The following is a 25,506-nucleotide window of genomic DNA, read 5'->3' as shown; positions in this document are numbered from 1 at the left end:
CAGAAAAGCACTTTCCAGTCATGTCTGTGAAGGCCATTTTGTAGATGCTTTGGACATAGCAAAGACAGTTTAGAAATTTATTCTCATTATCCCAGAGTACTGCTCTGCTGGGTTAGTGCAGAACATCTTGAGAAGGACACATGCTCAATCAGCAGTACCTCTATGCTATAAGTTAGCAGAGTGAAAGACTGACAATGCCTTTGTATTTCAAGGCTAAAATATACAGCAAGGTTTGAAAAAGCAACCTGGAATCACCTGTCTACCAAACATATTTTTTAATTGTATCAGCTTATTCAGGAGAAAATAATGTCATAAACAGGCTTCACCCTACAGACTTTGTCTACATCTTTTGTCCTGTCCCACTGGAGTTTTCAGAATCTCAAGTTACCTTGAATATGAACCTGTCTTTTATGATCAAAGGTGCCTTCCATGTTTTTGTCACATTCAGCGTTTGCCTGGATTTTCAAAAATCATACAGCACATACTTCAGGGTGCAGAATATGGCAAAATACACTCACTTTAGCATGAATGTTGTAGGCCAAAGACAGACTGACTGTGTGCTTATGGATAAAGTATGCTTCATGAATTCTGAAAAGCTTAGCTTAGAAGTGTAGTGAACATCTGCTGTGCAAACAGAGACCAGCAGATGTTTTGATTTTGCCTACCTTTTTTTTAATCTTGGAAGCTAGCCATATGATATCCTTATTGTGTATTGGGCTTGTCCACAGTGAAAACAAAATTCTTATGACTAAACTTCATCATTGTCTGAATACTGAGAAGCAATACGAATCTTGTTTTTCTTTTTTTGTAACTTGAACTAATAACCCATAATTTGGCTCATTCAAATGCTTGTTTGCTCTGCTGAAGACTAAAACGCACAGACCTCTGCCTGAAAGGAGCAATTTTTGGCAGACTGACACTTCTCCTCCTACATAATGATCTTTTTCCAAAGTCATGTGGACAGACATTTTGCTCTCATTTAAGTGCTATGTATTCTCCTCAGTCTGTGTCAGAACTCCCAGAGGTGTCAATAGGATCTGTGTGTATAAATCAAAACTGACTGCCTTCAATTTGTGTGTGTTTAAACAGTATTTATGTGGGAAGTCTGGACTTCGAGTTTCTAGCCCTGGAAAATTTATCTTAAAATAATTACAGCCAGTGAATTACTGGTATTTGAAAGGATTGCAAAGTATCTCTCCCAACTTTTAATGATAAAAGTGTGATAATTTAAGGGCTTGATCTCCTTTTTTATTCCTCCTTCTTGAGAATACTCTTATATTTATAGAAAATTCTTTGTTTCCTCCATATGTTCTGTTTACAACTGAGGCCTAAAATGGCCAAAAAAATCCTCTCAGATTTTATGACTAAGATCTTGATAGCCTAACTTTGGCTCCTCAGAACTGAATGCACATTGCATCCTGTATAATGCTCTCCTCCTTTCACTATTGCCACTAAAAATAAATTTTTAAATTTTAACTGTCCGAAAGTGCTGAGACAGTGTGTTCCAGCAATGCATTCTAACATAGGGAGCTTCCAAGAGCAGACCCTGCTTTGCAACAAGACTGCAGTCTTGCTTGATCTTTGCTACAGTCTGGGGGCAATGAATGCAGCTGCAAGCAGGTAAGGCACTGCAGCACTGGGAGGTGAAGGTTCTCAGCCAAGAGGAGAAGACACACTCAGGAGCTGGATGTGTTCTTTCTCCTAAAAGGCACAGGAAGAAAGAGGATGAAGGAACTCTCCAAAGCCCTTTCTTTCTCCCCTTTTCCTAGAACAGCTCTGCTGCTTTCATGTAAAGAGATTGAAAGTATTTCTACCCCTACTCTGTAAATGCTGTGTTCCTGAAAGTTTTCCTCCTCATACAGTTCCTTAAACACCCCCTGCTGAAATACTCCCCTGACATCTGCAAGGGGAAGTGGACAGCACAGAGTAATCCTGTACCCTGGCAAAGGCTGAAGGGGAAGAAAGCCTAGCTCTGCTAGCTACATACTGTGTTAGGTTTCCCCAGATGGACGCTGTGTGCTTGAGCACAAACAGAGTCTTAGAACAAGCTTAACTAACATCAGGCTCTGATTTCTGGTCTTAACCTGTCATTTTATCTCTAGTTTAGCTAAAATTTAGAATGTAAAATTCCTGCAGAAGACATTTCATTTGCAGCTGGGTTTCCACTGTGGTACAAAGTTGCTAGCAGAACACCCTTACTGTAAAAACAAAAATGACTTGCATTCCTTCAAAAATTGTAGGGTATGTGATACTGTGGTGCTGTCTCTGCAGGCACAAATACTGTGTGGGCTGAGTACAAGGATGTGCTCTGTCCAGCTGTATTTGGGGGAACATGAAGGGGGGGAAACACAATGCTTTTCTTCTCCATATTTGGAAAGATGCTTGGCCATGTTTCATTGAGTAATTCAAGCAAAAACCTATTTGGCTAAAGGACAGCAATCCTCAGACTGTTTGTTTGCAGAAGGGTTTTTAACTGGGGGTAAAGATTTCCCTTTTGTTTAGTAATCAGAGTGGTGTTAAATGACCATATTATCTTGTGGGGAGACAGTAAAGAATTACTGGAATTCACCAAGTCTGTGGATTTTAATAAGACAATTAAAGAGATACAGTAATGTGATTGTAAAAGCAGCTGAAGTGGTGCTCTTAAGCTTTCCTTTTCAGGGCCAGTCAGCCCTCTTCTGTCACATGACAAAGACAGTTTATTCACAAGATCTAATTTTTTTTTTTATTACCTGCTGTTTTGTAATGGAATAGAGTCATAGTCCAGCACCACCTTCTTAAGTACCCTGTCATCAGAAGCCACATTAAACCTGCATTTTCTGTTCAAGTAATGAAGCCCAGGGCAGATATTTTGACCTTCAGGGACACTTAAAGTGGGAAAAACTCCTTCTGCTCTCCACCTCCCCATCTGCTACAGATCAGTATGAACCAAAGAGCAAATAATATGCATGAATACAACAGGGAAAAGACCATCAAAAGAAGAGGGCTTAAGCACACCAACATGGAAAGGATTTGTAAAAAGCTGGCAGGCAGGCTTGGAGAAGGCAATTTCATTACAACAGAGATTTCCCCTGAAAATGCTGCTTTCAGAAAAGCTTAGTGAACATACAGTGAACAGAATGCTTGCTGCTTACACATACATACATGACCTTCACCATCTGCAAGACAACTTTTTCTTTTGCAAGTACAGCCCTCGTGGATAAAACACTTTCTTGAGGATTTTGCATGCTGAGTCCAAGCTTTTAAGTTTCAGTTTATTCCAGATATTATTCTAGGGTTTTATTAAATCACATTAGGAGCAGACTTGAATTCTTTGGCTGCCCTCACTCTTTCCCTCCTACCATTGGCTTTCCTTTACTACAGATGCTGATGCTAACTTCTCAGTGTCTTGTAATGCTTTAGTGTCTCCTCTCTGCACAAATAGATTGAATACCATTCAATGTAAAGAGATGTACCTGTGTTATATACAAGGGAAAATATACTAGGATAATTATTCACTAAATACAAGTTACTGATTATTTTCAGAGCCTTTTGCACACTAATTATCCATGGACTGAAATTTCCTCTTGCCATTTACATTTTCCTGGATTTTGTTTCACATCAGTACAGTGCTAATGTCTCAGTCTTGCATCCATAGTCAAAGTTTAGCTGTTCACCTCTTTATCCCTCTACTATTACAAATTCCCTGTGTGATAGATATATTTACATCTTGCATTGATGAGTTCACTCTGCAGCCCTGTACACGTGTTTATTTTTGTTAAACCAGTAAGAATTTCTGTGCAGCATGACAGGAGGGCCTGTATGACTTAAGAAAATACATGCGTTTGAAATTTGTACATGTATCAAGGATTAATTTAGAATCTCCCTGGGTTTTTTTTTTTTTCATTCCTAATTCTGATGAGATCACCAAGACTGAAATTAACTACTGTTAATTTCTAACTACTGTGTTTTCACCATTAGTCATACCTGATTGCACACTGGCAATGGGCCATTGACATGAATTGTTTTTCTTTTGCTAAAAGTGTTTTCAGTATGTCTTCTTTTCCTCTGCTTCTGAGTCCTAAAATGTGTGGCATCTATAAAGATGAATCTGGGAATATGTAAATATGGGTGAAACAGAGGAACTGACAGTTAGCTTTCCAACAAGCTAACCCAGACTAAAGTACTTTTTATGATCTGAAAACTCAGGGGTAATAGCAGAACACTGTAACTGCAATGATCCTCTTCGGTTAGGAGCACCCTGAGAAACCACTCATCTTGCCTATACTTTTCCATTCTTTCATCCTGGTTTGTGCAAAGACCAACACAGTCTTACAGCCTAGTGAAATATAGATGAGAAGACTAAGTATACTAGTGGTGTGGTATGACCACAGTGGATGCAATTGGAGCATCATTTCTTTAATCTTCCAAAGACCAATGGAGCAAATCAGCTTGCCGAGGACTTCAGTGGTTGTAGCAATTTTCAGCTACCCTTTCAAGACAAAAAGGTCTCATGGTAGCCCAAGTATGATGTTGTCTCTTTCACTATAACATGAACAGAAACTGATCAGTCCATCACATAGCACATCCTTTGGTACCAGAACTGGTTTTCACATATGCCTCTGTAAGTGTCTGATTTCCATTTTCTCTTCAATCACTGAGTTGAAGAAGTATACTCAAGAAACAGATTTTTGTGATGCACTTGGATTACTCCATAAACCTAAAACATGTAAAAACATGTTGGATGAGTGTATCAGATGCATCATTTCCCTAATTAAATAACATTTTCTATTACTTAGTGTCTTGTCATTCGCAGTGAAATTTGAGTATTGCTGGGAAGTCAAAAGGACAGTATCAGATCAATTTTCCATCAGCTAAAAACCTCAATGTGTAAGGAATGTATAATTCAACCAAATGTGAATGTAAATGTGGGGCTGAACCTGCAAATGAACCAATGTACCTGTGTATTCCATCACGTTGTGATGTCAACAGAAGCAAACTCAAGAGAAGGAGTAGAAAATATGTAAAAGAAGAAAAATTCCAACAAAAGGCCAAAAGTTGCAATCAACAGGTTTACATGGCTAATCTGTCCCAGGGGAACTTTTCTGAGACTAAGTTACTCCCGAAAATGCAGTTGATTAAGAAACAGTAGAAAACTGTTCCATTTGAAATCAATCGCTAAAACAAACCCAAGTTCTCATCTCATAATATTCTTGAGAATTAAATCTGTATTGAGATTGATTGAAGGGTAGTGGGTTCAGAATTTGCCAGGAGGTCTCGTTGAGAGTGTATCTCTCTCCTAAGTGACTCACAGACAGGAAGACAGCAGAGGACCTCTTCGGAGAAATGGCTAGTAATGTCACAGTTGGCAACCAGGAATTTTCATAACACGCACAGTTTATTGTCACTGTTGCTACATCAGTGTATATGTTTGCAAGCACATGTTGATGTACATATGCAAGTGCTGTCCCTGTCCTTCATGCACACACCCTTGTGGACACTCACCCCACGTTATCTGGACACCTCGCTGTCACTGCTGTGAGATGTACATAAATGAAGTATTGCTACATCTTGAAAGTTGAAAAGCTGAGTCCTCAGGCGGCTGAAGTGTGCCCTTGAACAAGAGAGGGAGACTGTGACAGAGCCAGGAGCGAGACCAGAGCATATGGACCCTTCAAACCTCCCAGACGCAGGCGCATCCTCCCCGCAAAACAAAGGGCTAAATTAACCACGATTAATTCAGCACGTGTCAGTGCAAGCCCTCACTCCGTCCCCGCGAGTAGCAGCTCCAACCCGCGCGGTGAGGGAGCGGAAAAGGCGCTCCTCACTTTTCGGGGGGTCCTGCCTTTCCGCCCCCCTTCGCTTCTGCTCGGCGCGTTTCCAGTGACCGCCACCCGCCCCGCTGTCGGGCTGGCCCCCGCCAGCCGTGTGGGACCCATCGGGGCGGGACGGGGCGGCGGGAGGCGGGGAGGGACGGGGCGGGGGAGAAGGCTACCGAAAGGCGAGGAGGGGAAAACGGAGAGAGGGGCGTGCGAGGGGCAGCGCCTCAGCCGCGGGGGATTAAAGGGCGCGGATACCTGCGGGGGCCGGCGGGGAGGCCGGCAGGGAGACAGAGAGGCAGGCCGGACGCCTCTCCGAGTAGAGAAGAGGTGGGGCGTCAGGGGGCGACCAGCAGCTCTTCTCCCGCGCCTGCCGGCGTTTCCCGGCACCCGCCGCCACGCCATGTGGCCCCTGGTGGCTCTCTGCTGCTGGGGGGGACTGTCGCTGTCCCTGTCGCCATCGGCGCCGCAGGGCCGGCCGGGCGGCCAGCCGGGCGCCCTCTTCCGCGCCCCAACTTTCGCGTCGCCGTCCCTGGAGGCGCCGCCGCTGCCCGACACGACGGAGAGCAAAGTGGAGAAGCTGGGGCGCGCCTTCAAGCGCCAGGTGCGGCGCCTGCGGGCGCGCAGCGGACGGCTGGAGCTGGTGTTCCTGGTGGACGAGTCGTCGAGCGTGGGTCCGGCCAACTTCCTCAGCGAGCTGCGCTTCGTCAAGAAGCTGCTCTCCGACTTCCCCGTGGTGCCCGCGGCTACGCGTGTCGCCATCGTCACCTTCTCCTCGCGCAGCAACGTGGTGCCACGCGTGGACTACATCTCGCGGCGGCGGCCGCAGCAGCACAAGTGCGCCCTGCTGGGACGAGAGATCCCCGCCATCGCCTACCGCGGCGGCGGCACCTACACCAAGGGCGCCTTCCAGCAGGCGGCGGTGAGACGGGGCGGCTCCGCGGTGCGGGGGGTGCGCCGTGCGCTGAGAGGAGCGAGCGGCGGGGCCGCACCCGAGCGGTGCGGGGTGCGCTGTGGCAGGGCGAGGTGTCGGCATCGAGGGGAGGCACGGCGATGCGAGTCGCGGTAGTGCGTGGGGTGTACGGTGTGCTGTGCTGTGCAGTGTGTGGTGTGGGAATGTGGCTCTCTGCGTTGCTCGAGGGTGTTACGCGACGAGGGGTGTAGGGCTGTACGATGGGGTGTAGGATGCAGAATAGTCTGGTCAGAGCAATTAGTCACTATCTTGCCGTGCTGTCTGCACCTGCAACTCCCATGTTTTCTGCTGCCCTTGCAAACAAACGTGTGAAATTCGTTCTTTGAAGGGTCATGGAGCCCGTGTCTCAATTTCAGAAGTGATACATGAGTCAATTCTGGCATCTGAAATGCCTGCCTGGTTTCGTGGCAGCGGGACTTGAGTGCCCGCTAGCTGTCAGACCTACCTGCCAGGTGTCTGTTTTAATTGCTGATGACTTACAAAGGTCCCCTTAAGCTGCGTGCAGTATACCAGTAAGTAGGGGCATGTCCCTGGGAGCATTTCCCGTAACACAATCACTTTTCATGCTGTCGTATGGACCCATAGCAGAAATTTGGTCTAGGCAGCCCCTGGACATGTGTTGGCACTTGGTCATACTGGGGAGACTTCTCAGTTGATGGTCAAGGGACAGCCAGTCTACCCAGGAAGCTTTTTTTATAAGGCTAGGCCCAGCTCTTCCCTGTCATTTGGCCTCTGTGTTCATAAACAACCACCAAATCAAGTCTCAATTTTGCAATTTTTAATTTTTTTTTTTAAATCTAATTTCTGGTAGTGTCCTGTAGATGAGCATTGGGTGCACTTGTTTTGAAACACTTACATATTCTCATTTGGAGCTGAGGAGCGAGATTGCAAGAGGTACGTCACTGCTGGGCATATGAAATTGGCAGAGATTATTCTTTTCTTCACTTTTGGCAGGAGAAAGCAAGTTCACTTAAAATGCGCTCAGAGCTGCACACGCCAAACCTGCTTTAGGAAAACACATCCCTGTATTAGATCTTCCACTGTGAAGCCATGTTTCAATATATATCCATCCCAGGGGTGTTGTGTGAAAAAGTTAATGATACAAGTTTAAAATAACCGTTAAAAACAAAATATAAGCTTAAGAAGTACCATCTGTCGTCTTGATACAAAATCTTGACTAATGATATCTTTAAAGTGGAATAAACAAAAAATCCCTTCAGAAACCTACAGTTTAGTTTCTTGAGCCCAGCTAAACTTTGTGGCTGCAACAGCATGACTGTCATTTTACACTGTGTTCATATAAGAATGTGGGAAGAAAAATCTTTGCATGGTGACAGGGAAAATTAAGATAGAATGACAAGGTTAAATTCCGGTCTGTTTACTAGCTCTTGGTTAAAGATACTGTACTGTGGTTTTCTTCGGTATGATTTCTTCATGTCAGACAAATTAACATCTTCAGAGAATACTCTCCTTTCTAGACACTCTTCAGAAAATGACTGTTCTAAGTTTAAAATACTACTATTGGAATAAATCTAGAAAGTTTCTAAAGTATAATATTCTGCTATTCCCTTTGGACTCTTAGACTGCTTCGGTATGTTTTGAACTGTCCTTTGGTACAACCATAATTATTTCTTCTTTCACTTTTCTAAAATGTGTCTTTTTTTTTAATTGTTCCTTTTCTTTTACACTTTAACTTGGGATTCCTTATTCTTCTGACCAGAATTCTCTGCTGCTTTTCCAAACTCAAAAGTATCTGCAAAGCATTACAAAGTCTCTGTGATTGTATCACTTATGTGTTATAGTAATAGAAAATGAAGGAAAGTGCGTTGTTAGAATAAACCCAGCACTTAAATCGTTGTGCAGCCCTCTTCTTTGGTAGGTCTCAAAGTCATTAATTCACATCTGTGACAGTTCCACTGAAACCACAGAGACAGAGAGATAAGTGATTCTGCAAGGTCATCAGGCCAGTTAGTGTCTGACCTGGGAACATGAGTGAACAGGAGCAAGATTTACATAGCAGTAGCTGTCTCAAAACCTGTGGCAGCAAAACATCATCCTAAAAGCAGTTGCACAACCACACAGCATCCATCTTCTTTGAAAAACATAAGAGAGTTCTCCTTGACACTGCAGCTTTGCATCCTCTCCAAAGGTACTTTGCAGACAAGTTTATTGCAGAGTTTCTGTGTTTTGTCAAAGCTGTCCTTACTAACTTTTGCCATATAGACCACACTTTGGCATTCCTACCCCGCCTAATAAAGATAAATTCTATGTGATTCACAGAAGTATGCCAAATATACCACAAGAGACAGTGGCAAGAGACATAATCCTGATGAGAATGGCTGAACTTCTATTGATGTTTGGGTTTGCCACCCTGTTTGTGATTTTGTGCCATGCTTGAGCTAGCAAGTGCTCATTTTTGGAGTCTTTCTTTTAAGGCACATGCAAACAGTCTTAGAAAGGGGAAGAAACTGAGCTCATTAATTCAAAACTCTTTGGCTTCAGTTTTTCACAGCATAAGTTGGTGGGACAGCACAAACTACATGCAGCTTATGTTAAGCAGATTGCTTATTGCATTATGGAAAGCTACAGAGCTGTTGTGACAGCAAGAAAGAACCAAAGCAGAATTGAAAATACAAACAGGTTAAAGCAAGTGTTCTTCCTAATGCTTAAGGAATGCAACTAAAGCCAAAAGACCTCAGTGGTGAAAAGTGTTGAGAGATCTATAGGCAACTGTATTGGAGCTTCTGATCCTGAGAGGTAGCCACTGCTAACACCACCCATTATGTTTTGTGAGAAGGATGTGCATTTGTTACCAGATGGGCTTTGAAACAGAACTGAGGGGTCATCATGCAATTATGGAAGCTCAATGGGTTCTTGTTTTAGCAGCTGAGAGTCACAGTTACATATATGCCAGCATTGGTGCGCTGTCTTTTTTGATGGACAGTTTAAACATCCTGAAGCTGCATTAGTTTTAGTGGTCTAAAAAAAAGATGAAAATAAAAATTATTTAAACTACTCCAAGTGGCAATGTGTTGATAAAATTGTATCTTCTAAAAAGTAGATAGTCTAATTTCTGTCTTTCAGTGGGAGTAAAATGGGAAAAATTTCTCTTCATAATTGAAGTGGAAGTTGTAGGTGTGCACTACTGTCAAGCAGAAGTCAGTGGTAGTACTCAGACAGGCTCAGACAAGTCAACTGTAAAAAGTCTGGCAAAGGAGTAGCTGAGGGATCCTTTGGGAGTTCTGTGTTATAAAAATAATTGTTGCATTAAAAAGGTAATTTTTTTTTGTTTTTGTAATTCATCTTCACTCCATTGAAGTCAGTATAGGTATAGGTATATGCAAGTGGAAGGTTTGTCACCTACAGAGTAAGGTTCCACATTTTCTGAGAATCTGGTCTTTGAAATCTGGTGTTTGTATCTAATGTGATTTTGGAGGAGTGTGATGAATGTCCAACCAGCATGTCAAATACCATGCTCTGTGTTATAGTTAATAAATAATAAAAAAATGTCCCCCAAAAGAATGTAAGCACATATCAGTTTAGGATAAACAATTCTAATGCTTATTTAATGCTTGTTTTAATAAGTAACACTGGCTTTGTTTCTTCTGTATGACAAAAGTACAAGATGCAGTATTGTTACCCACTAGGAAAATTAGCTTTTATTTTCAATGCATTTTCAGATTCAGAATCTCATTTTCAAATTAAAATGAAAAATTTATTGGAGCTTAAGAATTGAAACTCTTTTCTTACCATGTACTTGGTTAAGTTTTTTTAATTTGAAAAAAAGTAATGCCCTCTCACTAAAAAGATGAACATTCAGAATCATGTGTATTGTCTGGTTATCAAACATGTATTCGTGGATTTCTATTTCTATGTTCTCTGCAAAATCTGCAGCTAATAATGAGAGAGTAGCAGATTCTAGGTTATCTTTGGCATCATGTTCTAAATATCCGATGATGGTCAACTAGAGCTAACTGGCTGGTTGACAGTGTTTCTGACATGGCTTTGGGAGTCTGTGTTAAAGATATGGTAGTAAAAAAAATCAAAAAGTCAACTTGGTTTACCTCTGTCACCACCTTTGCAATTGCAGAGCTGGTAGTTAGGGATTACCAAATTGCAAGTGGGGTTTCTGTCAACCACCACTGGTGTCAGCTCTAAGTCTCCAGTTTTAATCAGTGTGGTGTTGTGAAGAGGACTGGTCCTGCATACTCCAACCTTGCATGGGGTTTGTTCACAAGATTAATAAGGCAGGGTCAGAGGCAAGATACACATCTGCACATTGTTCCTTGCCCTTAGACCAAGCCTGAAATATACCTACCTTTAGAGGTTTTTAAATAGTTAATTTTTCTCTGACCTTTTGGTCAGGACAGTCAAAAAGTGCTTTGTTTAGCATAATATCTGTGGCTGCCTAATCAGAGTTAATACTTTCTTTAGTTGAAAACCTCTTCTTTGGAATTATTCTGCTTGTGCTTACAAAATTGTCCCTTGCCTTTTAGTCTAATCAGAAGCGTGTAATTTGGAAGCCTGGTGTAGATATTGCTGCACAAAATAAAATAAATCTTGTGGATGTAATATCTGAACCAACAATACAATGAATTAAACATTTCACCATTATGGTTTCTGGATGATATCATCCTAAATGTTTCAGGAATAGACATTCCTTTTCATGAGAAAACCATTTCTTGTTGTCATCTCAGAGCCTTTTTGGAAGGGTGTGACAATAAGCCCCTTCTGATCCCCAGTCCTTAAAAGTTATGACCCTCACAGAGAAATCAGTCTTATTGTGTGCTTTACTTCAGAGATACAAAGACAAACCAGAAAAGCTGCTGAGTGATTTGTTCTGAGAGAAGGAATAAATTCACAACATTAAAATTTTGAAGAAGTCAGGACAAAATAAGTTGGTTCATTTTTAATTCATTTCCTAAGCTTATGAGAGGCCTTTACAACAAAATACATAATATTTAGCAGTAGTTCCTGACAAAAGCCTCAGCATTAAACTTCTGAATGTTTATTTTACATGTTCTGTGATACATATTTTATCCTTTGTCCCCCAATTCCATATGTTACTGGAATCTGTGAGTCAGATTTTGCAGGTGAGGCTGCATGTTTGTGATGCTAAGAATTTTCTGACTTTTCTAGGTGCATAAATTAAAACCACTATTGCGTTTTGCAACGGGTTCTTTGTAGGACTAGGACCCTGCTTAAATTTTGGAACTGCTTACTTCTCTGTGACATTAACACAATCCAAAACAAAAGCTCTTTTTAAAATTATAGTACTTCCTCTGCTTCAAGGTCTCACTGGCAATCTCAACCAGGAAGATGAAGAGCCTCCTTGAATGTAAGCAGCAGTCTGTAAAGAGCTTTAACGATCAGAGTTGTGGTGCTCTGCTAAGCATGGACAGTATGAACAGTTAAGCAGAGAGTTGGGTTTCTCTCCCAAGCACTCCCCTACACCCACTTGGTCTGGGACATCTCTTATCAGTGATAACTTTGTGTTGGTGTTGCTCAATTCTAGCAGTCCTGGAGAAAAGGGGGGAAAAAAGTATTCAGATGATAATTGAGCAGTAACAGCTGGCAGTAGATGGGCCAGGTCATGAATTGTGTTTGTCCTTTTGGAACTAATTATTCAGTTCAGCTTTTCTTCTTTCCCCCTGCTTATTTAAAGTAATAAATGCTTAAAGCAAACACAAAAGAAACAAATATTTGGCAGACGAACTAGTCAATAGTGATGTGACTGCTTGGTCTGAAAATACACGAAAATCGGTAACATATTTAGTAAAATATTTTTGAGTCCCTATTTTTATTATTAGCAGAAGACCAGAGCAGTACTAAAGAAATCAAATAACATCTTTGGAATTTTAATGGTGGAAACTGCTCACAGACAAGAAAACTAGGATTTTTTATTTTTTAAATCAAACTGAGATCTATTAGTAAGTGATATGTTGAGTATAGCATGCAACATGGCATCATATAAAGGCCTCCAGCAACTTTGCAAAGTCTTGATGAAGTTGTTAAAAGTTATATAGTTCAAGAGCTCAGAAAATGTCTATATTCATAACATGCCCTGTTTTTTAATGTCCTGTTTAGAAGACATCAGAATGATTGAAGATGAAGGATATGCAGGTTAGTTGCTTCCTGAAAATGAGGTGCATTCTGTTCTTTCTAGTTCAGAGCTCAAAACTGCAAGCCCCACAATTTCAAATCACGATATCCAACAGTCCTAACACAACTGTGTGAGTCAAAATTCTGTGTTATAGCTCCTATCATTGTAGAGCCAGTGATGGTTTTGGGTTGTTTAGTTGGTTAAAAAGTGAAAAACCATCACTAAAACCATTTAATGATGGTTTTGGGTTGCTTTCGTTCTGTTTGCTCAGGACTGTGTCTGAGTTGGTGTTTGAATATACCCAGGGATGGAGAGCCCACAAACCTTCTGGGAAACCTGTTTCAGTGGTTGATTACTCTTGCAGCAGAAATATTACTTCCTCTCTTTAAGTGGAAAGTTGGTATTTAAATATGTGCTTCTTGCCTCTTGCTACCAATTAGAAGATTCTGTATACATCTTTTTACTCCCCCCCTCATTAAGTATTTATATAATATGCATGGATAAGAGGACCTTAAACCCTTTTCCCCCATCTGAACATTACTAGATCTGTCAGTCTTTACTTAGATGTCATGTCAGTACATTTTCTGGCCATGAACTTGCCTGGCTTTTTCACCTGTGTCCTTTCATCCACATAGTGGGGTTGTCTGACATAGTTGTGAGATTTACTCAGATCATGCCTTCCAGTTACTGAAATAACTATCTAAGTATTTTAAATATCCAGATTATTTCTATAGATACATCTTTTCTTTGAATCAAGATTGCCTTTCTGGCTAGTGAAATATGCAAGGGAAGCTTTAATATTAGTTAATTTCTTCTAGGTAGGTGACAGCTTATTCTCTAGGGCCTGTGTAGCATTGCAGAGAAGAGTGGGAAAGGTTCAAAGCCAAAACCTATAACTGGGGACTATCATTTAGTTAATTTTTGAAACCTAAAGAGGGGATAAGATTCATTCAATTTGAGCAGTGAAAAGAGTAATGTATAGTAACCAAAAGAAAATATGATGGAATCTCTGTATTTGCTGTTTTAGACAGGGAACTCAGGAGGTGTAGCCAGGTCTTTTATGTACCCAAAATCAATAAAATAAAACTCCTTAGCACCAATGTAACACTAAGAAGCAGGCATTCTTTGTTCAGTTGGATGCATAAGGGGATATCTCCTCCAAAATATCTTGCTTGCTGAGTGCAGGAAAAGCTCCTGTTTATAGAATATATTTTACATACATATTCATAGATTTTCCCAGGAAAAAAACTATGCATATGATAATAATTTTCCCAAAGTCATTACCTTACATTCCCTTCCCTGTGTGCATGCTTTCTGTCCTGGCAGACTGGTGATCCCTGGTGGTGGGCAACCTCAAAATTGTACCTGACTGCCTGATGAACTCATAAAAGCTTGCAAAATTGGTCTGGGTTGCTTTCCAGATCTTCTTCCTACAGAATCAGCATTGTGTGGTTCCATAGGCCAGTGGTTTTTGAAGAACAACCACCTACGAGATGCAAACAATTCTTCACCTGGCAACAGTTTCCTGATGCAGGGGAACTGTATTTGTCACACTCTAGCTCTGCATTATTCTTGGGAGATGACCAGATTCCTCAGGAGTGCTCTGGATTCAGTGATAAGATATCTCAGCTTCACCAAAAGCTATGCTTGATCACAGTACTGGTTATTTTTTTCTTTATAGAATATTTATTTATGTAAAATCTCCTGTCAGATTTGAACATTTTTACCTGGGGGAAAGGTGAAAGCAAAGAAATCTTGGAACAGAGTTGAGCTTGGCAAAGATACTTAGTATTGCCATTTTCCTTTGTGAATGAAATACTGATCTGCTTCTGAAGCCACCTATGATAAATTAGGATGTACTGTTTTAATATTGTTATGAATACATGGAACAAATCTGTGCAGTGTTTTTTGTAATAAACTAACATTTATTCATTTTAATATAGGCTTAATAACAAATATGTTTCATTATGGATAGTTAAAATCATTCTATAATATTATAAAATGGAAATTATTTCTTTTGTATTGAATAAGTGATCGTATAGGAAAAAGAATAATTTCATTCTATTCAGAGCTCACCCCCTGGTGTATATGTTTTGAGTCATTCCTAAAGTGAAAGGAAATCCAGTGTAAGTGGTCTTTTGGGCTAGAACAGCTGAATGGCTCTCTGGTGGAAAGCTTTCTGGTTTGCTTCTGAGATGCAGTGGTGGTTCTTCCTGATCTATAAGAAATAATATTTGCTTTGTAGTGTTTTTTCCTGCAAAGTGAATGTTAGATAATGTTATTTTGAGGGTTAGGCTCCAACTTAAGTATTTTCAGGCAAGCTACTCCTGGGGCTGTGTGATGTTACAGCCTGGCTTGGTCTGTAAAGTGAGAGAGGGTAACCCATTTCAAGTTGTTTCCTTCTAGATAGATATATTAATATTCAGGTCTGTATGATCAGAATCTTCTTTAAAATCAAAAGAGAGAGTAAAGACAGGAATCAGGCCCAAGATCATATGTTTATGGATTACAAGCAGAAGATGTAGTTGAGAGAGTAACAAAGAACCTTTGACAGCATCGTTGCTGTGGCTGTCAAGTGACTGAAGAAGTCTTTGCCCTTCAATACTGCTCATCTCCTAATTTTGTGTTACAAACTCCATGTTAATGTTAAAAATGCAGAAGTTAGGATTTAGCTGGTTTTGTGACTGTACTGATAGGATTTAGTTTTCCATTACAGTAGTGAATTTCTAGAGGAGGATTTTGTATGATAACTCTTTTGTTGCACAAGACTTCATATTTTAATTCTAAGGACTTTTATTGGCACAAAAAATTGGTTAGACTGCCAGATATTTGTACACACCAAACAGTCACTGAACACAATACAGATGGTAATAACTTTTTGCTAATGTGAAAAGAATGTTTTATTTAAAATCTGTAAGGATTACTGAAACTGACTGATCTACTATTCTGAAGGAAGTGTAGGCAAGAAACTAGTTACTGAAATGGTAAAAGATTAGGTATTTTTAGGGGCCCCATGAATTTCTATTCAATCATCAATAGCACTAGTTGTTTTGTTTTGTTAATACTTGTCCCCTATTAATTTATAGTATTGACCAAATGGGCTAAATTCTCAATGTAACAGGCCATTCAGCCCTGTAATTCAAGTTATGGCTGGTGCTCAGTTTCATTTGATGGTAAAATCAGAAGCAGATGTGGATATTCATGTCAAAGAAACAGGTTCTTTAAATTTATACTTTAAATTTACTAGTACCATTTAGAGGGCTTTTAAACTGTATTTATGAAGAACCTGATGATTTATGAAGGGACTAGAAATCCTTGTCATAAAAAAAAAGTAATCTTTATGTAGATGCAGTCCATTAAGTTGGCAGGTGCTGAAGAACAATCTCTGCATGTACTTACAAGTTTAGGGGTTAAACAAGTTTAGGGGTTGAACAAATATTTTAAAATATATGAACTTTTTCTTCGGGGAAAAACAGCTTTCTGGAGAGAGAGGTTACTCAGAATAGAGGGATGTAAGTCAGGGTTAGAGAAAACAAAAATTATGTGAAATGCTGCACAAATATTGCAGAGAAGAGGAATGGAGACTGATACTTGGACTGTCAGCAGCACTGACAGGCTGGTGGCCTGTCCTCTTGTTCTCACAAAAAGAAAAAAAAACCTAAGTGGACCAGCAGACATAGACAAATTGTTTTATAATAGACTTTTGTCTTCTTTCCCACCTCTTCCTTGCCCCCCCTCCATGCTGAATGTTTCTTTCCCTCCCTTTTGTTTTCCTCTGTTTTTATGCAGCAGGGATTCTGTGTCTAGAGTTACAGCTGCAAGACATGAGGGCTAATCTGGTCAGTCACTTTGTTTTGTTTTGATTTCTAGGGGCAATATGTAGCAATCTTGTCTGTTTGTCTGTCTATTTCTCTACTCAGATTCCCTGGTGCTTGAATATTCAAGTCTTCTGGGTAGCAGGAAGACATCGTCATGCTCTCTTACCTGTTGGCTCAGTCCGTGTCTGTGTGACAAGAAGTGCCATTCTTGCAGAGGTGGTTGCAGACAGCAGAAAAGATGTTGGCTCTTGCCTTATCTGAGGGTTGTGTAGCCAAGGCATATTTTCCTCTCAAAAATAGTCATTTACTCCTCAAAGATGGTCTTTCACTGATGCTTTCCACTTACACAAACCCACATCTTTTAAAAGGTCTTGGTAAGCAATTTTTCGTGGGACCAGGCAATTTCTTGGCAAACTGTTTTGGAGTATCATTCAAATTTCTTGATTACTTGGAAGTTCATGGAGGGTTTGTGTTTCAGGAGTTTCAGAGGGCATTTGCAGCAGTATAATTTTGTAAAATAAAATCCCTGCTTATTTGCTAGTCAGAATTAAATAGTCCTGAGATATCTGTAGTCCTGTCTAGACTCCTGGGGCTCAAGCTCATTTGTTCACTGACCATGCAGACAGACATGTCTCTGTGTTTAGGGAAAATGTGGAAGTATAACTGCTACTGATTATGAGCGTTAACTGCTGAAGAACCAGGACAATGTGGAATGCTATCCACTACCTTCATCTGCAAAGTGTGGGAAGCTCCCTATTTATGCACTGAGGGAAACAGTGCTGAAGGATTCTACAGAAATTGCCATACTTCCAAAATTAAGCTTTGTTCCCCCTTCAGTACATGTTATGGCACAATCACAAGTTGAAATAATAATCTGCTAGAGCAATCTGCCTGTAGGTGGGATCTTCAGAGGCTTGCACTGGCAATCTCCATAATGTCTCTTAACCCTGTGTAAGTTGTGGTTTCTTCCTCAGTTACACACATTCCACAATTTGAATGTATTTGGGGCATATTTTTCCACCTTTATTATGTAATTTGCAGATTAATGTTCTTTTTTCAAAGCTCAGAGATGCTGCAGTTGCCAAAACCAAGTGAGTAGGGATGGAACATATGTTTTCCTTGTCTTGTTTTTCAAAAAAGGACCATTTTTACTAAAATAGCTTTAGACGAACATCCTGAGTGGAGAATATCAGCCTGAATATTTGCAAAGTTGGATAGAAGTTTAAGTTGTTTATATTCTGTTTTAAAATAGCACAGTTAATGGTAAATATATTAATTATACATGTGAATTATAAATAACGTTACTGTCTCTGTCTGCAGTCACTTGTATTAGAGCATCAGTTTCAGAATTCATTTTGAAATTGGGCATTTGTACATTTTTCTTACTGTTTGTCTTCATGTTGCCCTTTGTCTTGTCGTTTTCTTCCTGATTCTTTTCATTCTAGTTTCCCACTTCATTCTGTTTTCCTACTTCATTCTGGTTTTCCACTTATAACTTAAGCAGTATGAGGAACAATAAGTTTGATTTGTGAAGGGTATTTTTGACTGCAAGAGAATCTGGTTTCACTCCCTTTGGGTTTTGCAAACAAGTAGTAATAAAATCAAGCCCAACAGCAAAATATTGCTTGGCAGTCTCTCAGACCACAGTGCCAATGGTATGTGCTTTGATTTATGGTGTGTGTGCTTATTTTTGCATAGTATCTACCTGAAATCAGAGAACTGACAAATCAAAATCCAATTGTCCTAAAATGTGGCCTGGCCTTTATATACCCCTTTACTGAGAAGGAGTATAAAAACTCTGTAGGTTATTTAGGCTGGCCTAGCTAGTAACCTCTTGGATCAGCTGAAAGCCAGATGATTTTACTTCATAAGACTTACATAAAGATTTTGTAATAAAACAGTTCAGCTTGGTTGATCTCTGGTTTTGGAATTTGTGCTTGTTAAGAGTGTCTTAATCACATTTACCGCCTTGTCATACAATGACATGTCTTTTGGAGTATCATTCAAAGGTCTATTAAATGTGGTCTTTTGCATTAATTGTAGCATAGTGCAATCTATTGTTGAAATAAACATGGGCATAATACCTGCTACCAAATTGGAAGTCTGCATCTAATTCTTTCTGCATAAGTTCCCAGAGGATGGAGAAAATATATCTTCACAATCCCCTGCTTTAGGCTTGTGGACAGCACCTGGCCATGATTAGGAAGTCTAGTGCATTGTCAGACTGGAAATGGGCAGGAATCTGTGGGGCATGGTCTCACTCAGGCCGTTGTGAACAGTATCATACATGCTTTGTGTGAAGTATTAGGAAGAGCAAGCAGCAGCGTAGAAGGAACTAAAGGCATTTTTTAGGCCATGATGGACAATCCAAAGTGATCTTGGCAAACTGTTGTAAGGGAGGAAAGCATCATTCAACAGGGACAAATGGGGAATTTTATGCTGAATTTAAAATAACCAACAGTCCAAATATTTGTTAGGAGAAGCCTTACAATAAATCAGCAGTAGGGTTTATAGTTTATGGATCAAAAAATAATATTGCATTAAAATATGTTAGATTGTATTTTGGGTCTTGCACTAGATTTTCAATGTTTGTAGTACCTATTTAAACTTCAGTCTGAACAAAGTCACTTAAGCTTTCCTCAGAATCATTGTGAATCTGATGCATGGGTGAATGAATCAATCAGCATGAAAAATCTTATTTCTTATGATGTGATGATTTCTGTGGTTGTGTAAACTGTGACCACCTAAAGTGTGACTCAGGTGATTTGCCTTCATCAACCACAGGCTCTGCGAGCTGTTTGACCTTTGTTATAGTGGATGATCTTGCAAGGGCCTTATTAACTGTATAATTCAAGTTATAGGAGGAAGTAGTGTACCAACCAACCACTGTCTACCTTTTGCTGAGGTGTGCAATTTCATTTTCTCTTCCAGCAAATACTACGGCATGCCCGCGGAAATGCTACAAAAGTGATTTTTCTCATTACTGATGGCTATTCCAATGGGGGAGACCCAAGACCCATTGCAGCATCCTTGCGTGACCTTGGAGTGGAGATCTTCACCTTTGGGATATGGCAGGGGAATATCCGAGAGCTGAATGATATGGCATCCCACCCAAAAGAAGATCACTGTTATCTTCTTCACAGTTTTACTGAGTTTGAAGCTCTGGCACGCAGAGCTCTTCATGAAGGTATTAATGTCCTAACCTCAGAAATCTACAGGGAGCAGAGAGGTCTGAATAGAAAGCTCTCCAGTACTGTCTTGCATTTACACTTCATGTAGTGTTGATTCTCTTTTTATTTTTCTCCTACTTTCTAGCAGAGGTGTTTGTCCCTCAGTTAAAAGGATAAACTTTATTTGGCTTAACTCATCACCAACAGGATGTGAGAAAAATTCTCCTTACTGATGTGTATACATGCTTACATCCCTTCAGCTCTTCATTTTGTCTATGAAGAGCAGACTGTGCTCTTTGCCCAATGCATCTTGAACAAATGAACCTCGTATTCAGGTACAAGAGGCACCAAGTGTACACTTTAGAACTAGACTTAATACCTTTAGGGTGTCTCACACAGCAACAACAGCCTGTTCAGAACCAATCTAGATCCCTCTCTGTAAGAGTCAATACAGTTTGTGTTTATGACCTTATACATGCAGTAAAACTGGAAAGAGAGTTCAGACTGTGATTCCTCTTTTAATCTGCTATATCCTAAAAGTTCTTTCTGAAATATAGGGTAGACAAGCAAGAGAGAGCACACAATTAAACATTTGTTTGACAATGCTGCTTGATTGAGGCGTAGAACAGGCATCAGACTAGTCATTTGAATTTATTTGCTATAATTTTTAAAGACATACTACTTTAAAATAACAGTGTAAAATAAGGTTTTCTGGTGCTTTGTTGCCTGCCTGTTTGTTCCAGGTAAGGTTGGATTGGTCTATGTGAATGTGCTGAAGTTTTTTAGTTTATAATGTGACCAAATGATTTTACATACCATGACCAAATGTTCTCCTGATGCCAAATCGGAAGAACAATCCACCAAAGCTGGGAAAACCTGTCCCAACAGCTTCTGTTGGGAGCGAGACTGCATTCTGGCAGTGTTAGACTCAAACGAGGAGAAAAGCTGAGTGCACCATTGGATTTCAGTGAGCCCTTTTCCAGAATAAGGACACCAAATTTTTGCATGTGGAGCATAGCTAGGCTCTGCTCCATACTGCCTACTTAGAGCTGGAGCCTAGGGCTTTTAACAAGTGTTTCACTAATGGTATAATGTGAGACTGTGGCACTACTCTTGTTTGAATTCTTGGTTAATAAATTGATATTATTTCAGACCTGCCCTCTGGCAGCTATATCCAAGAAGATATATCTCATTGTTCGTATCTCTGCGAGGCAAACGAGAACTGCTGTGACATCATGGCAAGCTGTAAGTGTGGCACTCACACTGGCCAGTTCGAGTGTATCTGTGAAAAAGGATACTATGGGAAAGGACTACAACATGAGTGTACAGGTGAGTCTCATGTCTCAGCATTTTCAGGGTTTCTCTGCATGCTCTGAATGCATGGCTAATCTATCTGAGAGCTAAAAGATCTGTTGAGGATTATGGCTATAAACCTGGATCAGAATGCATCCAAGACTGCTGGAAGACTCTCTGGCTGAAGACGTAGAATAGCTGTAGCAGCAAAATTCACCTCACACCTTGTCTTCAGCAATAGCTCAAAGAGATGCACAGGAAAGAGGTAAGAATAGGGCAAATGTTCTGACAAAGTAAAACTTTCCTAAAACACAGCACACCTGAAATTTGTGACTACAAGTTTACAGAGTCTGAGGTAATACCTTTTACTCTCAAGTGCTCATAGTACATTCTTCCCTCATGAGTTTTGCTGATCACTTTTTGAACTTTCATAAAGTCTCCTGTTTGGAGAGGGGCTATATATGTGGATCTTTGCAGGAAAAATTCTGGGTGAAACTTACAATCATGGAAATGTGTTTCAATTCTCCCATGATGACTTCCAATTACCATGGAGGAAGAAAACGTTTGAGTCACTAAAGAGAGAATTGTCATTGTGATATTTTGCTAAACTGGTTTTGTTACTAATTTTTGGACAAGTCCTTTTTACTCACATGCACTCGAAGTATGGTTAGAATAACAGTTTATACTTCTTTACAGAAGTTGATCCGTAAAGTTGTATTACATTCCCTGCCAGTTATCACATTGTAATTCTCCTTGTGCCTCTGGAACACCTTTCCTTTTTTCAGTGTGTAAGCAGGAATTCATTGAGTTTTGAAAGCAACATGAGTATAGGAATGCAGTTAGGAACTTATATCAGCACTGGCACAATGGATCAGAATTGCATTTTATGCAAGTGGTTGCAGCTCCCATTTGTGCTTGATTAACTCTAAACAAATACGCTATTCCATTTCTCTTATTTTCAATTCTAATATTAATTTATTTAAGACAAAACCACCTTTTCATCTTATTTTTCCTTTTGTCATAAAGTAGTTTTCCTTCACCTTGAGTGCCATAGTAAGATATCGAACAAAATACATACACCATTTCTGTCTTTTCCAGTAGTTTGTGTCATTAAATGTTGTTTTGAGCTATTAGTCCAGAGAGCAGGACTATCATTTTAGAGTTGCTCTTTCTTCATGAAAGGGTATTTTGACAGGGTAAGCATACCTTTCAAGTGGTACCACCAAAAGTGGTAAAAGTCAGATTTCTTAAAATGGGTACTTTGCAGCTGCAGACAAAAGTTTCATTTTTGCTTCCTTGGTGCTTCTGAAAGGTGCTTCTGAAGTAAACTTGTAGAAGAGTCTGGTATTAGATACATTGCAAGTAAGCTGATAATTGCAGCCATCTGCTGTGTATGTGATGGTAGTTGAAGTTGCACACATGTATTTTAGGGAGAATTTGACCTAAGTAATTCAAATCTTTTCTTTATGTATGCTCTGTTCAACTCTTGTATTTGAACAGACAGACATGTGTTCTTTAAAGGAAAAAGGGACTATTTTGAAATCTTTTATTCTGAAAAGGATTCCAGCCTTTTTTTAACATTTCGCATCCAAGCATAGTTGTGGATTTGTAAAGCATAAGGAATCTTAAGAATGCATCTTAACTTTTCCTCGTTCTATAATGTGCAGGAGGATTTGTGGCAAGTTTACAGTGACAGGATTTTGATTTTAATTGGACTATCTTTAGGGGTTTTTTAGCAAAACTTGAAGATACTCCACTAGTCTGTGTTTCCCTAATACAGTAAGGCTTTTTTAAAAGAATTTGAATTAAGAGGGAAATTGCTTTTCTGTGTAGCATCTGTTAGTTTTGCTGTTGTGTTTATTTTCTGTGATTATTTTCTGTATTCTCTGCTTTTCATAAACAACCTTACTGTTGTTTATGGTTTTAAATGTGAGACATCAGAATAATATGTAAAAATCCTTACAGTTTTTTACTTTCATAATTACCAGAAAACACCCTAGAAATCTTCTGTGAAATAAAATAGGAGCCACGTGCTTTGTGCTGAAAAGCAGAAATTCAGTATCCCACTCCCACTCTTTGTAGTATTGTTGATGTGCCACTAAAGGAAGAACAGACTGACTGTTCTCTGCTTTAAAAAGAAAACCAAGCAAAACTTCTTGGCCCACACTGGGTACTTCATGTGGCCAGAGATATCTGTGATAACTGTGGCAAAGGATGGGAGTGAGAGGAAAAACGGAGGCAGGATTGTAACCAGTACCTGAGTATTGCAGAGCACATGAGCACCTCCTCTTCAGTATCTCTTCACTTTTTCTTCTTCTTCTTTTCCTTGATTACAAATTCCTTGAGGCTCAAAATAGGGACAACCAAAGAAAAACACAGAAGGCAGCAAAAATAAATCTTGTGATTTCTCATTAGGACTCTTTCTTCCATTTCATCAATAAAAGATGAGTTGTTTAAATCAATTGCACCTTTCATAGGAAAGTTAAAAAAAATAATTCAGATCTCCTTTGGTATCTTTTTCTCTTTCTTACAGGATTAGAATATATGTCCTTGACATGCTGTTTTCACAAATTTTTTTTGAGTAAGACTCTCCTAGGAAAGTTCTGGTTTAGATGGTCTCTTGGGTTGGATGACCTAGGTTCAAGATGATGCAACTGAAGATAGTACCCATCATGTTCACCTCATCAGTTACTCCTAAGCACAACCACTGTTACTGGAGAGATTAGGAAACTGCTGTCTTTCAACCAGTTGTTTCTTTTGTCTAACATGTAGACCCCATTTTTTGCAGAACAAGGTATCCATAAAGATGATGTTCAGCTCACAGGGCAGAACAAGTAACTTAATTCCTTGTTCTCTAGGCTGGTTATTCATTCCTTTGTTTATATTTAGCTTTCTGCTTGGATATAATTATTGCATTCCACCATCCACATGAATATTTAATAGCTTGCCTAAGCTTTTATTTAGGAATATGCAGCATATCAGTAATCATATGCATAGCTACTAGGGCAACAGTCTTGGCTTCAAAACACCACATGGATTAGATTTCTTAAGAGCCTTTCCAATGAAACATGAAAACATGTGCAAAGTTCTTCTTTTTTTTTTGTTTTTTTTTTACAAGTATTAATTCATAACACATTACTGAAAAGATTTTAAACTGAGGGTATATAGGTCCAGCAAGGGAGGGAGGATTTGCATTTTGTGGTTTCTTGGACTGTGGACCTAATTTTCATCTGAGCATTTTTTCCATGAGATTTTCTGGATTGTTCCTGTTGAGAATGCAAAACCAAACCTGATGTTCATAAAGTGCATATCTTTCTAGTTAGAAAAAAAAGCTTTTGAGTTTAATACACTACTAACAGTTCTTTCCTTAGTCACACAGGAAGAACGTTAATTCCAGTGGTGACTCCAATCATCTAGTCAAAGGAAAGTAAATATTTCTCCATGCTGTCTCCTTCCTCCCTTCCTTTTGATAGGAGCTTCCACTCCCTGGAAGCTGAGTCACCCTTTCTCAGTATTTCTCTATGGGAGGTATTTCTATAGCTACCCTGGAGGTACTGACTAAATGAAGCTTTACCAACCATCTTGAAACTTGCCATCCAGATGGCACTTGGAAATTTTAACTAAGTTTTCAAGATTCCTCCAAGTCCCAAGGCTTCCACATACAACATATGCTGTACTCTTCAGCAGGTGCCGACCATGGGTCTGGAGGAGAAGCACCACTCTGAGATTCTGACAGACAGGGAGGGAAAAGAAAGCAAGAAAGGGAGTGTGAAAAAGAGTGTAGAAAATGTCTTCAAGCATAGTAAGATCTTGGGCTAAATTTGCCTGTTGAATCTGAAGGTTTGAATTAGTTCATGGAACTGCAGATTTTTAAGCCCTTAGAACTTATTTTCTTGCTGTCTCACAAAGCAGTGCTATTTTATGCTTTCATTCATTGATTCTGCATCTTAAAACTGGGTGGGAGTTTGTTTTGATTTCTCTCTCCTCCTTTGCTTTCAATTTCTAAATCAGAAAAATATTCTTTATTTCTAACTCAGCTGTCACTAAAAGAGGGCTCCTTGTAAGACCTGCAGCCATTGAAAACTGACAAATTGAAAAAAGGGCATTTCTTTGAAGAAAGTGTTAAGTGGCTGCTAGTGTGGTATTTTGTGTCACATAACCCTGCAAATCTTGATATACCAAAACAAGAAAGCAAATAAAAATTTTACATCAGATGATTTCAAATAACTTGGATTACAGTTGTGCAAGGAAGTTGGAATGTACGTGCTTAATGAAGCAATAATGAAATGCTTTCAAAACCTGAACAGTTTGGAAAGACTTAGGAGTTAGACTCACCTGCTGTAGAGACAGA

At 39.8% G+C, this 25,506-nt stretch overlaps 1 protein-coding gene across 1 annotated transcript in view; it reads left to right on the top strand.

Annotated features, from left to right (window-relative positions):
• The first annotated feature begins 6,051 nt into the window (after positions 1-6,051).
• SVEP1 (sushi, von Willebrand factor type A, EGF and pentraxin domain containing 1) overlaps positions 6,052-25,506 on the top strand; it is a 115,473-nt gene continuing 96,018 nt past the window's right edge. The window contains exons 1-3 of the mRNA XM_071424471.1: positions 6,052-6,720; positions 19,624-19,879; positions 21,015-21,191. Coding sequence (XP_071280572.1) covers positions 6,202-6,720; positions 19,624-19,879; positions 21,015-21,191 — 952 coding nt within the window. The 5' untranslated portion in view covers positions 6,052-6,201. The remainder of the gene's footprint in view (positions 6,721-19,623; positions 19,880-21,014; positions 21,192-25,506) is intronic.

The sequence above is a fragment of the Agelaius tricolor genome, unplaced genomic scaffold (genome assembly GCF_023055355.1).
Source record: "Agelaius tricolor isolate 1412-34295 unplaced genomic scaffold, bAgeTri1.0.p SCAF_4, whole genome shotgun sequence".
Lineage (NCBI taxonomy): Eukaryota > Metazoa > Chordata > Aves > Passeriformes > Icteridae > Agelaius > Agelaius tricolor.
The sequence above is the reverse complement of the archived record's forward strand: the minus strand, read 5'-3'. Positions and strand labels throughout refer to the sequence as shown.